This window comes from Centroberyx affinis, unplaced genomic scaffold (assembly GCF_046629955.1).
Source record: "Centroberyx affinis isolate AG114_WGS23_722 - 3 ecotype Tasmania unplaced genomic scaffold, CSIRO-AGI_Caff_v1 ptg000435l_1, whole genome shotgun sequence".
Taxonomy (NCBI): Eukaryota; Metazoa; Chordata; class Actinopteri; order Beryciformes; family Berycidae; genus Centroberyx; species Centroberyx affinis.
This window is the reverse complement of record NW_027279099.1, coordinates 164,193-180,397: the sequence shown is the minus strand read 5'-3', so window position 1 is coordinate 180,397 and position 16,205 is coordinate 164,193. Positions and strand designations below refer to the sequence as shown.

At 41.4% G+C, this 16,205-nt stretch overlaps 1 protein-coding gene across 1 annotated transcript; it reads right to left on the bottom strand.

Moving 5' to 3' along the window:
- Nucleotides 1-243: 243 nt before the first annotated feature.
- On the bottom strand, nt 244-14,879 carry hfm1 (helicase for meiosis 1). Its single transcript, XM_071516900.1, has 37 exons — nt 14,809-14,879; nt 14,603-14,718; nt 13,940-14,252; nt 12,627-12,970; nt 12,257-12,298; nt 12,062-12,132; nt 11,753-11,885; nt 11,391-11,542; nt 11,136-11,213; nt 10,523-10,681; nt 9,952-10,152; nt 9,675-9,763; nt 9,491-9,534; nt 9,077-9,178; nt 8,232-8,377; nt 7,728-7,822; nt 7,398-7,531; nt 7,224-7,271; nt 6,895-6,975; nt 6,650-6,741; nt 6,420-6,526; nt 6,177-6,224; nt 5,887-5,984; nt 5,569-5,703; nt 5,265-5,350; nt 4,933-5,016; nt 4,632-4,789; nt 4,169-4,272; nt 3,782-3,979; nt 3,588-3,650; nt 3,281-3,405; nt 2,462-2,544; nt 2,108-2,223; nt 1,402-1,713; nt 1,051-1,132; nt 785-884; nt 244-396 (listed from the first exon to the last, which is right to left on the bottom strand). Exons 1-37 carry the CDS (start codon nt 14,877-14,879, stop codon nt 244-246), a joined length of 4,563 nt encoding a protein of 1,520 aa, XP_071373001.1.
- Between the last annotated feature and the right edge of the window lie 1,326 nt (nt 14,880-16,205).

The following is a 16,205-nucleotide window of genomic DNA, read 5'->3' as shown; positions in this document are numbered from 1 at the left end:
GACACTTCATACCTATGACACATCTATGTCAGATTTAGACACATTTCTAAAATATTCCATCAAATATCCCAAGGAAAGCTTCCTCTTCTTTGCTGTTTCTGTTGAAAATGTGTAAAAAAAAAAAAAAAAAGGAGAAGGGGGTGTCCATTAATTCAGTGATATAAAAGCAAATTTCAGAGGGGATTATTTTGATTATTTAGAAAACATAAAATATTGTTAAGTGTCACGGTATGGTATTTCCCTCTACCTGCTGTTTCCAGACAAGTTCACACTGTTTGGGATGCTCTTGTTTGAGAAGAAATCAAATCTTCCGGTCAGTGTGGCCGTGCTCATCTCAGTCTGCTTTGGGAGAGTTGGTGCCTTCATTGTGAACTCCTCATTGAATATACTCCGTCTCTGCACCAGTGGAGAGAGGCAACTTTATATGCACATTTGTTGCTATAAATAAACCAATAAACACAATATCACTGTTCACAGATATAACCCTGTCCCTATGTGACTGAGGTTACTTCTCACTTCTTCTAAAAGGATTGAAATGATGATCTTTACAGTAAGTAACAGTAAATATTGCTTGCCGCCATGTTTTTTTGTGGACATCAAAATGTATCCATAACGCTGTGCAAGTCTGAGTTGGAAACATATTTGGTAAATATGAAAAATGAAAAGGAGTGAGATGTTTATATGCCACAGTAACACTGTTAATATGGGAGTAAGCCAAACTCTCTGTGTGTCACACACACACACACACACACACACACACACACACACACACACACAAACATACCTTTTTATTCCAGTCAACTGTGAGTCTGTTCTGCGGTCTGACTGTGAGAGGAGAGGGTCCCAGTTTCCTGATGTCAGGACTGACAGTTGGTGAAATAGACCTAAGACACCAAAATATGATAAAATGCATAACTATCCTAAGTATCAAAGTTTAGAGGATGGCTTTGTATCTTCTGAAAGGGATTTCACATACTATTAGACTTGGGGGGGTTTGAAACACACTGTTCCAGCATAAGTATAGCTATGTACATAATTCTGTGTCCTTACCTCAGTGGTGTATTGGCAGTAGTGAAGCAGGGTTTGGGTTGTGCATGGCTGAGGGACAGTGGTGCTGACGTAGTCGTGTAGCCTGCATAAAATGTATTTCTGGTTATAAAGTCATTGTAACAATGCTGGAGGCACAATCACACATAAAATCCATACAGTAGTTTATACACAAAGCTGATTTAAACATGGCTGTGACCAATAATGACGACTTCTTGAACGCTGATATGAAGCAATGAGCTTATAAACAGAGTAATGTACACAAAGCTAGCAATACACCCACTTATTTTCAACTATCTACAAGTGTTTATGCTCATATTTCCTAAATTAAATGGCACTCAAAATGCAATCTACCTTTTGGCATGTTGTAATCAGCAGCCTGCTGGACCTGAGTCTTAGCGTTAGGTGCACAAGAGGGTAATGTCTCGCTGGCATGCACCAAGTTCTCGTCATCAAAGTCGTCCCAGTCATCCCATTCGTTTCCAAGGTCAAAGCTCACACTTGGTGCTTGTGAGGACGACACATAATTGCAGTGCGTGCTCTGGCCCGACACTGTGACGGAGCTCTTTGAGTAAGCAGAGTAAGTCCTATTGATCTGGTTTATACTGGGTCTCGGGTTCACACTCCCACCAACACTGATTCCTGGTTTCTTCCACAGTGAGGAGCCTGACAACAGATGCATACACCATCAAATCTTTTGCAGAAGAACCGCATTGTGCACTGCCTTGGATTCAGTGAATTAAGCATCTGCACAATGGCTTTTAAGTTATTAGTTTGGGTCAGTCTGAGTATTTAAGTTAGAGGTTAGAGGTTAGATAATGTTAAACAGCCATGGTCAGCCATATTTTGAAGGTAAGCATGAGAAGCACCAGGGGCCTGGGCAGGTTCTCCCACTGCCAGGTAATCATCATAATATCAGAAAGAGAGAGAGAGAATAAGTGAGTGTGAGAAAGAGACAAACAGATGGAGAGCATGCATTTAACTGTTACAAAAAAATCAAACTTGTCTTTACAGGAAATGTATGGAATTCATAATAATCTTCTTTACGCCTCGTCTTTACCATTGACAAGCTCCTCCGGATGAGCCATGTCTGTCAGTGTTTCACAGTCTTCTCCAGTCAGATCCACGGTCTCAGTGTGAGGTCTCACTAAAGCCTCATATTGATGTCCCCCATACCTTCAAATCAAATAAAAAAGGAGATGAATATAATTAAGCATCAGGCCATCAGATTTTCCTCAAATCAAGTCTATATGGACATATATTTATTGTCACAGTTGTATTATCGTGTTATCTTTATTAGAATCTTATTCAATATTATTCGTAGCTCCATGACTTATTCTACTGTTTGTACCTATTGTAAATCAGAATAAGAGCATCAGCTCAATGTATAAAATGTCACTGTAGATGTGTTTACCTGGAAAGAGTAGGTAGCATCTCTTTGGGCTTGTAAGCAAACTGATGCATGTTTACAGACACAGACTCCCCACTCATCTTCATCTAAAGAGACGAAACAGAACATCAAACACAGACAGAGCGTCTCATTCAGCTCAGAAAGAGAGAAAAGTAGACAAATTACAAATGATTGATATTTACAGCTGTTTATGCATTTATGCGTTTAAAAATGTAATAATAATGCATTTACTGCTTGGTCTAAAACTGGGTTCATGTTATTCTCATATTTATTATAATTTTCACTTACTTCACACAGCATATATATATATATATACATATATATGTATATATGTATGTGTGTGTGTGTGTGTGTGTGTGTGTGTACACACAGTATCTATGCTTGGTTTTATTTATTTTTTGCTGTATCCTATTACTATTTTGCTGCTACAGCAACCCGATTTAGATGTTTGGAGGGAAAAATCTACCAATCGAATTGAATGCACTTGGGATTGTTCATAATATTACACAACACAGAGACAGAGTTTATATCCATTATAGTGGCGCTATGTGTCATCTATCCTCCTGCCATCCTGAATTTCCCCAAGGGTATCAATAAAGTGCTATCTTATCTTATCTTTTTTTATCTTATTAGGTGATAATGGCTGAGGGAAGCCCAATCTAGGGCTCATATCCCATTGCACATACAGACACTGAATCGTTTGACAGGAGTCTCAACATGACTCAATCTTGTTCTTCAAACCCTGCATGTTCCCATGCAGGCTACACAGTTAGAGCATATGATTTGTCAGACTCAAAAAGCCACATCTGCGTTTTTTCTCACCCTGAGCCGCTTGACAGGAGTCTGCATGAGCGTGTCACTTCTGCTCCTCAGGTCTCTGAGGTAGGAGGAGAAACTGGAGTCTTGGTCTGCTGACCTCTTCAGCAACACCGCTACACCTACTTTACCTTGAGGGGAGAGAGACACAAACACCAATTCACAGACTGGAGAAGAAAGACCTCTATAATCTTGAAAGCTGCACAAACTAAAGCACAGGCACACAAATTCATTGCACATGTGCAGAGACATGATACACACACACACACACACACACACACACACACAGTGAATGATGTGTGATTATACTCACAGCAGTCATGGCCACACAAGTCCTTATTCTTGCAGAAATGGTTACACTGTCTTTTACCTAAATCTGATTATGAAGCGCCCACATTTGAATGGCAGAAAATGGAATGGAACAAAAAACAGTATTAATCTGCCTCATAGAAATGTAACAATATAAACCATTTCAGATTTCTGAACAAAATAAATACAACTCATTACCTTGTTCTGCAGCAGATGTAGCCTCTCCCCTCTGTGGCGCAGCCTGTTCTGTAGACTGTGGTTTCAGTGCAGAGGGCTGTGGTCTCTGTCCATTAGGATTATATGGCATGTTATATGGATTACATGGTACATTATCAGCCCCAAACCTCCTGGCTCCGGAGTAGTATGCACTGAACTTCTGCTGGATGTCCAAGCCCACTACAGGAGAGGAAAATGTGGAAATTAATTTATGAACACACTACTCTAGAGGAGTGTACAACAGCATTCATCTAGTCAGGCAATCCTTTGACTTCCTTATATACAGTAATTGATGTACATCTGTACATATTATGGATACATTTCTATGAAAACCAAAGGGAAAGATATTTATGTGGTTTATTGCCAAACCGTATTCTGAGCTGATGAGATTGACACTGATCTCCTCTCCCTTCGACGCCCTTGCCACCTCGATCTTCTTCGACCAGCTACCAGACTTCAACAGCACCAAGTCCCTGGAAAACAAACAGAGGGTGCCTTCTAAAAATTCTGATACTGCACATTCTCGCACCACGCTCTGTCCTCCTCTGTCCTTTATTTTTCCTAAATAATGGACTCAGGGCTGTGTGTGTTTTGAACTTGTGCTAGAATGAGAGAGAAAGAGAAAGCAAAAACAAGACTAGGTCAAAACCTAGTATATGGCTGGACCGTGTATGGGTGTACCACGTGCCACGGCCGACCAATGGTGTAACTTCATCACTCAGTCAGTCAGTCACAGACATTCGCGTTTATAGGGCTGGCCCCGCTGTTGCGGTCCAGCCAAAAACATGAGATTGTGCAGGTGTGGGTCATCATCATCACTTTATTTCCTCACGTGAGTTTCTGCAGGAAGACCACAGTGTTGTCAGAGTCTCCTATGATGAGAGTGATGTAGTGGTGGTTCGGAGCCGTTCTCTTGGACAGCAGCTGCTCCTGGTTCTTTAGGTTCACCTTCACCACAATCTCTGCCGCAGCGCAGCTATACCTCGGGAGCTAGGAAATACGACACACTCCAGAGAAAGTTCTTTAAAAAATAATGACCGGTGCCTTCCTCTGACAAGGGAGCCACCCTATGAATTTTCCCTACATATGAATAGCTTGACAGTCTGATAATCACATTCTGCAACTCCTTTTACCTGCTCCAAACTAACTTCATACTTGGGGAGGTTTACGACAGATTCTCTGATTTGGTTTCCAAATGGTGGATGTCTGTTGAGAATCTGCGAAAGGGAAATAAATTGGGGAAGAGTTATACACAAATGCTATATATTTATCTGACAGCTCTTCTTTGCAAAAATGAAGACATCAATAAAACATTTTGAGACAGCACTTGGGGTAACATAAATTGAGTGGGAAAACAAACATCTGTGATGGGATGTGACCATTTGATAGCCCCAGTGTCTAGTTGCATCAAATTATTTGTATTAGTAAAAAGTGGTTGTATTGAATCTCTACTGTACCAACTGACCAGCTCAAGCTCCCTGGTGTGGGTTTGCTCTATTTTGCTGAAAGTGGTGAGTCCAGCGTTCACCATGGCAGTTGAGAGGGTCAGGCCTGAAATGCACAGTGTCTGTGAGATACATCCAATACAAGGAATGTTTGGTCTATTGATTAATTCATACTACAATGAGTGTAGCATTGACATTTTTTTAAATGAAAGTGAATGAAGTACTGCTCTCCATCAATCAATACACTAACAGACTAGCAGACAATAGATTGTATACAGTATTATATATTATGTGTGCTGAATACTGACATAGAAATGTACCCACCAATCCTCTCCAGTTGTTTAGCAACATAGGGCGAGTTGTCCCACAGCTTGGCTCTGAAGCACTTAGCCAAGATCAGGGAGTTGAGCAGAGCAGAGAAGCCCGTCTTGGATCGCTGACTCAGAAACTCTGACAAGCCTGATTAGGTTAAAAAAACACATAATATATAATATTTAATACATAATATTTAAGTTTAAAAAAGTTGTCATGTGACCAATTAACAGTAGCTGCAGAAATAAAAATATGGTAACACAAAGTCAACACACAAACAACCATTCAGAGAAAGTTGCTTATTTGTTATCCCTGTTCTACTCTACATACATTTGCTGATGCGCATTCCATTCCTGAAGATTCTTGCGGTGTCCTGTGTAAGTCCGAACTCTTGAATTGAGATTGAACCCAGATGAGCCTGAATCAAGCTAAAGACAAGGCAAGCAGAGAAACACAATATGTATAGTAAAGAGTCCACAAGAATATTAATTGTACAATTGTAATGAATTCATAACACCTATATTCTTTTTTATTTATGCACTGCTTCCCCCTTGTCGTATCCTTTCCCCACAGTTGAAACTAAAAGTAATATACTGAAAAAATGCCTCTTTTTTACCTACCAGTTCACTTTCATCTCATTGTTTTTGATCTTTCCCTCCATGGGAAACCTGGGGAAATACATAAACATTCTCAATTGACTTGCGCTCACTTGCACCATTGGGCTTTCCTAATTCCCAATGGAATTAAGCTGGCACAAAAACATTGGATCATTGTGACAAAGACAAAACAAAACAAAAAATACACAAATTTATCTTATATGGCCTATATGCATTTGTAAATCCACCTCTCCTATAGTATCTGACCTGATGGTGATCCTGTTCTTATCCCTGTTCAAGGTGTTCAAGGTTCTCTTCTCGTTCATTCTCAACTGAATATCGCTGAACTCTTTGCCCTTCGACACCAGCTCAATCTGTACATAGAGCCAATAATAATTTCCTTTTGCAGAAATCCAGCCTCAGAAAACAACACAAAATTTAACTGTAGCATCTGGATCTTACTAAATAAAAACTGTGCAGTTTCTGAGGAAACCTACCAGATCGGCCAGGCTCTCAGTGCCAGCGACTTTGCTGAACTGTTTCATGGTGTCAAAGGCGACACAGAACCTGGCCATCAACCTGCCTGCCTCTGGGAGGAACAAAAACAAACGGTTTTAGTTGATGAATAGAAGTTTCAGTTGAAATAGTAATTTTAGAAGAATGTGGATGAAGCTGGAAATGTCATGCCGATCACAATAGACACAATAGAAATAGAATTTAAACAAATGGGCTCTGTCTCCACCTGTAGGTTTGATGTTGACATCCTCATCCATGGTGATCAGACCAATGGAGGACAGAGAGTTGAGGTTCTTCAGACACAGTTCTATAACAGGACAGGACAGAGACAGCAATCACCTCAAACTACAATCACTGGGATACTGTTTGGAGTTTGCACTCAACACACAGACAATCAGCCCAACACGTCAGAGCCCAGTGTCAGGCCAAGAGACGATGATCAAAGGATTCAGAATAGCGGTTCAAGTGCATTCATGGAGAATTCTATAAACAGCAAGTTGTTAATAAGCTACTTCAATGAGTCCACCTAGTGAAGAGAGCACAGTTGTCACCCACCTTGCAGTTTTGCTTCGATTCCACATCTATCTAGGTCAGGGGAGAAACCTGCAATGGGAATCAAGAACACTGGTTTTAAACAACTCAAAGTGAGTGCACATTGTGGGTAACATAAAGACTGGACCCTAATTCTAACAGAGATCTTTTCTTTGGGTTTGCACACTGAGCTCTGACCATAATGTTTGGGGTTCTTGAGAGCTCTGATGTAGAGGAAAGTGGAGCGTATCCAGTCCAGAGCCATGTTGACATCGCTGATGGTTTGGAGGACAATCTCAGCATTCAGGTGCTCCACCAGGTGACTATGTAAGCTGTGGAAATGGGCGATACTTTTAAAAGCCTTACTATGATCTCTCTCTTCTGTGTGTGTGTGTGTGTGTGCACGCGCATGTGTGTATGAGTGTGAGAGACAGAGAGAGAGAGAGAGACAGAGTGACAGAGAGAGAAAGAGAGAGAGAGAGAGGAAAAAGTGTGGGAGTGCAAGAGCTAAGCTGTTATCAGTCATACCTGCTCTCAATGATTTCCATCCCATTCATAAGCTTCATGTACTTGTCTTTGGTCTGGTACTTCGTCATGATCACTGCAGTCGCTGAAGTATCAAACTAGAAGATTAAAGAATCAAAAGCAGTGATTTAATGATTGAAAGGTAAATCTGTGCAATTTTAAAATGTCCCAGCTGAAGCTAGCTCATCATTCACACATTCAAATCTTGTTGTCCCCATATCAGCACAACATAGTGATTGATTTATTCAAATTTAGTGTGTGTATCATACAGAAACTAGTTGAAGCTATCTTTTATTTGTTTTTTTGTTTGTCTCTTTGTATCTTTCTTTATTTCTTTCAGTCAGATGCTGTTTCCATGATGGCTCCATATACCTATATACCTAAACCACTTTATCCACTTGGCAGGGTGGCCTAGTAGTTAGAAAGACCAACCAGAGCCCCGGCTTCAAGCCCCAGTGTCGGAAAGCATCCACTCAATAAAGAACCACATTATTATTTCATTATCACCTGTGGTCTTCCGGCTCGGCCTGTCATCTGCAGCAGGTCAGCCTCGCTGTACTCCTCACAGGAGCCTGCAACGTAATGCATGGTGGACTTGATCACCACCAGATGAGCTGGCAGGTTCACCCCCATGGCCAGAGTCCTGGTGGTAACTGAGACATTGGAAAACAGACCAGAACACAGAAATTCACTGCCCAGTTTCAAACACAAAGGGTATGGTCAACGATACCTGAAAGTAGTGAAGGGTTCTAGTTGTTTTGCACTAGTGTGGGCTGCATTTCCTGGTATAATTTTGATTAAAATGTACATTCTCTACATATTACAGGGTCATAATCACTAAAAGAAGTCTCTGTACAAGTATTTCAATTTTTTTTGACCAAACCCTGTGGATACAAAAGTAGAGCTAGGCCCTTGCAATCGCTCTTAACACGACAAGATTGCTGTTTTTAATTTTAATTTGATTTAATTTTTTATTTATTTATTTATTTCCTTTCTGATACCATTGTTTTATTATGGCCTTTGTCTGGAGTAAGGGGTGGGGGGGACTGGTCTTGTGGGATTATTACCTGATCTTATTTGTTTTTTATATCCTTGATACTTCAATTCTGTGTTTTCTCCTGTAAACTGCTCTGTGTCTGAGAAAGTCAATAAATAAATTGTTTAAAAAAGAAGGTTGAATGCTGTGCTGCTCTGTTGCTCTAAACTGTCACTCTAGTCTTTCCTGTTTATTTATCTATGTCTAATGAAGAAGATCAAGATGGACTATGGGTCGTACTTCAAAGACAAGATCTACCCTTTAACAGTCACACAGTGTAGGCTACAATACAACTGCATTACTGAATAATTCTCACAGAGGACAGGTAGGTCTCCCAGAGTGAAGGCCTCCTCTACCAACTTCCTATCGGATATGTCAACTCCCGCATGGTGATAACCCACTCCTAGCATCACCAGGTCTGGAACACAAACACAGTAAAAAATACTGTTACACAGTCAAGAATGAGAGTCACAATCAAATGTATTTGCCAGTGCTTTCTTAATCTATGGGTCTGGACTGAAATGGGTCCCATGAGTGTATCTGGTGTTTCTTGACATGAAAAGAGTGTTAATATGTTTATATAAGCCTGGGTCCCAGGGTTAGGCTACAGGTCATGGGCTGTGAAAGGAACCTTTACTTTATATAATGTCCACTGAACTAGAACCTATGCCATATCCCTTACATGTATGATAATGTGTCCCATGAGGGGTTAGTTGTCCAAAGGACTTACCTCTCAGTTTTGAATCCAGGATAGAATTTGCATATTTCATCAACCTGCAGAGGATTACACAGTAACAAAAAAGTCAAGCAGATTAAACTGCCAGTGAAATGAACTGTTTCTCAGAAATATATTTTAAAAAAAGTTAATGTGTATGCATGAACATGTAGTTATTATGAATAAGTAAACAACCTACCTGTGTTTGTGCTCAATGCTCATGATGAACCTAGCATCCTTGGCCAAAACTGTGGCTGACTGCTGGACTCCTTTCCTTGTGGAGCAAAACTACAGAAAAACAAAATTATCACTATCAGACCAATTCATCATGATGCTTGCTACATCCAGTCCAGCCACCTTTAATAACTCTTAACTGGAGTGTCTGCCTGTTCAATGACATACAAAAACTTCTGAAGGAAAGCATGGCAAACACAAAAAACAGATGAACACACAGTTTGCCCAATCTCCCCACCCACCACTAGCGCAGGCTTCTGGTCAGAGTAAGTCTGTATGATGTTGGCCATCTTGTAGTTGAGTGACAAGTCAAACTTGAACTCGGTTTGGTTTGGGCTGCAGGGGAATCCTAGCACCACCTTCCTCAGCTTCACTGGACGGTGACTCTCGTCCATTTCCAGATATGTGGCTGGACCGCTCTCATTACACAGCCAGTCTGCTATCTGAGAACAGGCAAACAATTCGCATATCAAGCACAAGTTATTGTTTAACAAGATATACATATCCACTATCAGCACAAACAAACCACAGCAGAAAGTGCTGTTGATGCATTGCAATGCACTGAGGCAGTAAAATGCTTCTCCAGAGTGAACTTTTATACTTTTTGTCTGTTTTTTATTTCCTTAGTCCATCTGGAAAAAGAGCTAAAAAAATTATTGAACAATACCGAGAGGACGATAGGCTTTTTCACAATTAATACATTTATCACAGAACATTAAGAAAAGTTTGCCGTCACTGCCTTTTGTATTCTATTGTACTCAACTGTGACCATTTTTTGCCAGGCCCTTTCACTACCTCTTCTCAGCCACTTACATCAGAGATGTTGGGTATGGTGGCTGACACAGCCACAAACCTCATGGAGAGATCTTCTGCCTGTGGGTTCCCTGCTGTCCTGTAGGCATGCACCGCTTTCATCCTGCTCACCACCACTTCCAGAGTGGCGCCACGGCTCACATCCTTCACCACATGCACCTGGAAACACATGGGTGAAGATCTGTCATCTGGCAGTAGGCACAAAAAACATTCAAAAGTTCAACAAGAGCCATGGTGTGTAGGCAAAATAAGGTTATCCCTTCCATTATATTTGTAATCTGTTATTAACAAGAGGGAGGTGCATTTCATAATCTGGACTATCAAGAGAGGTCGTATCCACCCTCATAGCACCTGTGTCAGTAGGCCAATGATGTGCCATAATGTTTCATGGCCTTAACTTCAAGCCTCAAGTGAACAAACTGCTGAGGGCAGGGCAGAGGCTAAATGTACCATGATGTGCCATCACGTAATGTGGCATAATAAAACACACATCTTCAATTGGCACATATACACACTGTGCAGAGTGGATGGTGAGTATCCAACATACTACAAGCCGCATATGAGGTAATATAAACTATGAGCTAGTGAACAAAATGTTGGTCAACACACTAACCTCATCAATGAGGAAGAGCCTGACGAGCTGCAGCAGACAGTTATCCTTCCATTTCCTTGTCATGCTGTCCCATTTTTCCTGAGAGGGAAAGATAAACATTATGTACTTACATTAAACTGTTAAAATTATTATTTTCTGGTTATAATCTTTCTATCAAAACAAATACTATCATTGATCTTCCCCCTTCAACCTTCTCCCTAAACCCCTGTGGCATTTGTTTGAGCAATGGGAGAGACACAATCCAGCGTCACACACCGGCGTGGTCATGATGATGTGGGCGTCCTGAATCTCAAAGAAGTCATCGATCTCCGTGTCGCCGGTCAGCTCCTTGCAGCTCAGCCCCAGGGGACCAAACTTCTGCTTCCAGCTCTCAAAGCACTGACTGCAAAGAGCTTTGATGGGAGCCACTGGCAAGAACAAAGGGTGAATCTCTTTATCAGACTGGTCTCAATATCTTACAAACACCCTAAAGGTATGACTGAACTTTTTTAATTCAATGCCATACATGTTAAACTCTTCCAGAATCAGTGTGAATCTATAGATTTTTTTAAAGCCAAATCTAGTCACATTGGGGCATAAGCGGTATTTTTAAAGGGTCTAAGAGGTAATATGCTCACTATAGACAGCCTTGACATCTCTCCAGGGCTCTGAGCTCTCCATTAGCAGGCGGATGATGGCCAACTCAAACAGCACTGTTTTACCAGATCCAGTAGGGGCACAGGCCACAAAGTTCTTACCCGTGTAAAGAACCTGTGAATAAACCAAACTTAATAGACAGAGAGAATAGCCCAGCAGCCCTTTACTTTTAAAATTTTATTAAAGGTTTGTGATAACTATCCTCAATATTCTGTTCTTGAAGGCTTTCAAATATTTGTGGACAGTGTAAATTGAGAGGATAAAAAAAAAATGAGACTTTGTTTGCTTACATCATCCAGGGCTTTGGACTGGACATAGTTGAAAAAGGGGAACTCTTTGAAGACGGATCTGAACTTAGCTGCTGTGTTGGTGTGATTCAGGAAATCCAACCACATCCCTAGTACAATTGCATTCCATGCATTCCAGCATAATTTAGACACCGTTTAAATCTTAAACTTTGTTGACTCGCAGAACAAAAAGGATACGGATTTCGGAGACTGGTCGCAAAACGCCAGACCCAGAAGACCCTAAAAAGCGTACAATCCACACAGACATTATATATCCAATCAATACCCACTGACAAACTGAACCCAGTTTGAGTAAAGAAGGCTGTTATTGTCCACCACCTAGTGACCACCATGTATCACTACAATAAAGTGGACAAGGGGAGAGCTCACCTCATTTCACCTCATCTCACCCTAACCTAACACACTGTGGCAGCTGCTGCCATGGCTAGATGTGGGCACATTCATTAGCTGTAACACCTCAGAGAAGCTATATGTGTAGTATTTGGTAAATCAGTTATAAACCGCAGACATGGCGCTTGTGTGTGACTGGGTCAGCGCAGTGCAGCACCTCGTATGTGGAGCGGCTGAGGCGTCATGGGCGGAACGAGGGCTCTCTTTGTGCCCTTGTCCTGCATCTCTGCATGTGCTGCCTGCTGCGGGGGTCGGCCACTTGCTGCAGATGAGCCCAGAGGAGCGAGGGGGGAGGGGGGCTTGGGGGAGAAAGGAGGAGCTGCCTGGCTAACCGTCGCCGGCGGTGGCTGAAGAGGAGGAGGCTCTGTCACCATGGCAACCTGACTGAGGAAAGTTTGAGGTCTGGATGCTGTCTGGCTGCTGCTGCTGCTGCTGAGGTCATTTGTGTTTGACGAGTCGCCTCCACCGCTCGACACCTGACCCCTCAAGGGTTTGAACAAACTGCTGTAGGAGAGAGAGACGGAGTTAGGGAGGGAGTGAAGGATTGAGGGAGGAGAGAGAGAAAACAAAGGATTGAGGTTGCAATCTTGGAGACTTCTTGGAGGATGGCTTGGCATTATGGCCTCTGGAAACAAGAGAATGAATGGGTTTTCATTCGAGGATAACATGGGAGAGGAGAATGCAACAATGATATATGGCTTAGCATCCTTTCATTTTCCTCTCATGACTTATCCTTTAATGAAAAAAAAATCAAGCCTCTTACTGCTGCAGTTCCATCTTTTTTTTCCCCAAGATTTTTTTCTTCTTTTTTTTCACTTTATTAGACAGTTAAAAGAAGAGGGAGACATGAAAGATTGGGAGAGAGAAGGGGATGACATGTCACAAAGGTCCTGGGCCGGATTCAAACCAAGGACGTTGTGTTCATATGGTACATGCCCCAGCCCGCTGAGACACCAGGCCCTGTTGTAGTTACAGCTTAACTAAATGTATCATGAATCCACACAATGTGAGGGCTTAAAGAAGGAATCAGCACTAAATCATGTTTTTGAGCTGTAAACATGGATATATGGCTTTGATACAGCATTAACCGTGCATTTAATTTAAACATTATTGGAATTAAGTCCTGCATCCTCTTCTAGGGGCAGAAGATCTTTGTTGCACTGCTCTCTATGGGCTGAAACCTTCAGCTGTGTTGCACTTCTGGCCACACCTCAGTCAGTGATGTCAAAGCAGGTATTTCACCTTGGCAGCATCAAATGCTTTACAATCAGAAAATTGTTACTACACCCAAGTAGAGATGATTGATCTGTTATCACAGACACACACAACTATTCGCTCTCACGCCCCACCCCCCTTTTCACATTTTTCAAAATTGTGTTCTAGGCGGAGACGGACTGTAAACAGTGTCTTTACGCATTCTTTAAGTCATCATCATTTGATTTTTTTTTCAAACAAATAATGGACTCTTGCCTTCTCCGTAGAGGCGGGCTTTGGCTGAAGTTCAGCAACAAACATCTCCTGCTGATGGCCACATGACCAGAATCCAGCGGCGTTTCATCTCCACCTCTGCCACTCTGACAGGCACCCTGGGAGTAATCCATGAACCCTTCACCTCCCCAAAGGCCATCACACCTGCTGCTGCAGCCGCCCTGGCTCTCCTCTATCTCTTTCTCGTTCTCATCATTGTTGAAACTCTGAGAACAGGTGATTTTTGATGTGAAGACCTTTAAGTCAGCCGATTGTTTAAAAGGAGGCAGGAATTTCTTGGGCTTCTGTGAGAAACCTGTGAGAAATATTGAAGAGGGAAACCGACTCTGATGAAATTGAGTTGTCGGTAGCTGTGATTCAGTGCTGGTTATTTCTGTGTGACTGTGGAAATTAGGGTTGGCTTCTTTGATTCACTTAAAATAAAAGGAATTTATAATTTCAGCAAGGTATTTACCATTCCAATTATACTGATGATTCAGTGAATATTTCATAAGTCAAGTAAAATTGGGAAGGCATTCAAGTCTATTCAAGCAATCGTGTCAGTGAGTCACAGTTAAATTTAGTAAGGCTTCAATAGGCCAGATACTGAGCAGTTTACTCAAGTCAAGTGAAAAGGAATTCACCCTAATGCAGAGCATGACATACTGTATAACGATGAGAGAGACTCTGCCTCCCTCTGGATATCTTGAGTGGCTGGGATCTGAGAAAGAGATGGAGGCACTTCCAACTGCCATGGACTGGCCTCTTGGTGCAGCGGCTTTCTGTAGAAAAGGATTGAGAAGGGAAAACATTAATTCAACTGAGAGTGAGAGAGAAAAAAGAGGGAGAGAGAGATGTGATCTTCTACTCACACTTTGTGGACAACAGGCCTCTCAAAAAACAGATTGTCCAGGGACAAGGTGCAGTCATCCGAGTCCAACATCTCATCAGGTCACGTAGGCACACACACATCTGAAGGCAAAGAAGGGTACTGTGACTACTTAGACTGTCTTTGTGTAACATTATAAGGATACTGAACATCATACATACAGAAAAAAAAATATTTCACAAATATTTTAGAATATGTTGAGCCATATGTTTCAAAATATACAAAAACTGTATTTGTATTTGTATATGTAGAAGACACTCATTCAAAATACATTTTGAGTGAAGATAATGTATTTTGGATATACTTGCAGATGTAACAGCACAGAGAAAGAAGGTATTTCCAGTGTCAAATGAGTGTGAATGAATCTAGGCTACATGTACAAACACATTTGTTGGCCAGTACATATTTTGACACATATGTCCCCCTAGCCAACGCTTGATGTAACGTCCTTTTAAAAGCTAAAACAGTCGAAGTAACTCAGCTTGCTAGCTAGTGAACAACCAGCTAACGTTAATAAAATCTAATGAAAAGCCATTTTACGAGCTAACGTTAATCAGCTAGCTTGGCCACTGAAGTTTTACAGTTAACTGCCACAGCCTTAATGACTTGACACGGGCTTCAGAAACATTTGTCAAAAATCTAAAACCGAGATCTCTGCACTATTTTTTCTTAGTGTACCCACCTGTGATAATGACAAATAAGTTTAGTGAAACTGGGATGAGCTCTTGACCGCAGTCTGTCTGACAGCTTGCTTGCCAAGCACCTCCTGCTATGACTGCACGAGACCTGGACCACACGAGACCATGCATCGTTACATTCCACTGATCCCCACATTTTCTACATGTGGGGTTACTGTAAGGTTAGTGTATTGTTGTTTTTTGCAAACAGTAGGCTATATCAATATAAAATTCCAAGTAGGCCAGCTGCTCATGTGATACTGTCATCAAGGGGATTCATTTCACTTTTTTGGATATGTATTCAAAGACAAAGCGTTTTGTCTACAAAATACGATACGAGACCGGCAACAATTCAATCACCAGCTACGAAGGCAACAAAGACCTATGAGAAAATGACAACCATTTGGGGACTGTGGCAACATCTTTGTTAGGTTGGCATACAATTTTAGACAGTGCTTCAAGAACAAGTTTGACTACCAAAAAATATATATTATAAAAAAAACAACCCAAATGGTGATTCCCCAAGTTTCAATTTATTATATCAATTAAAATGATGATTAACCGCTATCAACCTAAAAAAAAAATCTGCTACCCCTAAAGAGATGGTCATTAACTCAGGTTTTTTATGCCTCCTATCTGGAACAAACCATTTCAGCTTTCGGGGGAACATGGCGCCGCACCGTAACCCTTCATCGCGAAAATA

Bases quoted from the DNA above. Each gene is read 5' to 3' on its own strand.
- hfm1 (XM_071516900.1), bottom strand. From the start codon at position 14,879: ATGTTGGACTCGGATGACTGCACCTTGTCCCTGGACAATCTGTTTTTT. The intron at 12,299-12,626 runs GTGCTGCACTGC...TACGCTTTTTAG, and splicing joins TCAGCCGCTCCACATACGAG to GGTCTTCTGGGTCTGGCGTT. The intron at 7,532-7,727 runs GTATGACTGATA...CCATTTCCACAG, and splicing joins ATGGAAATCATTGAGAGCAG to CTTACATAGTCACCTGGTGG.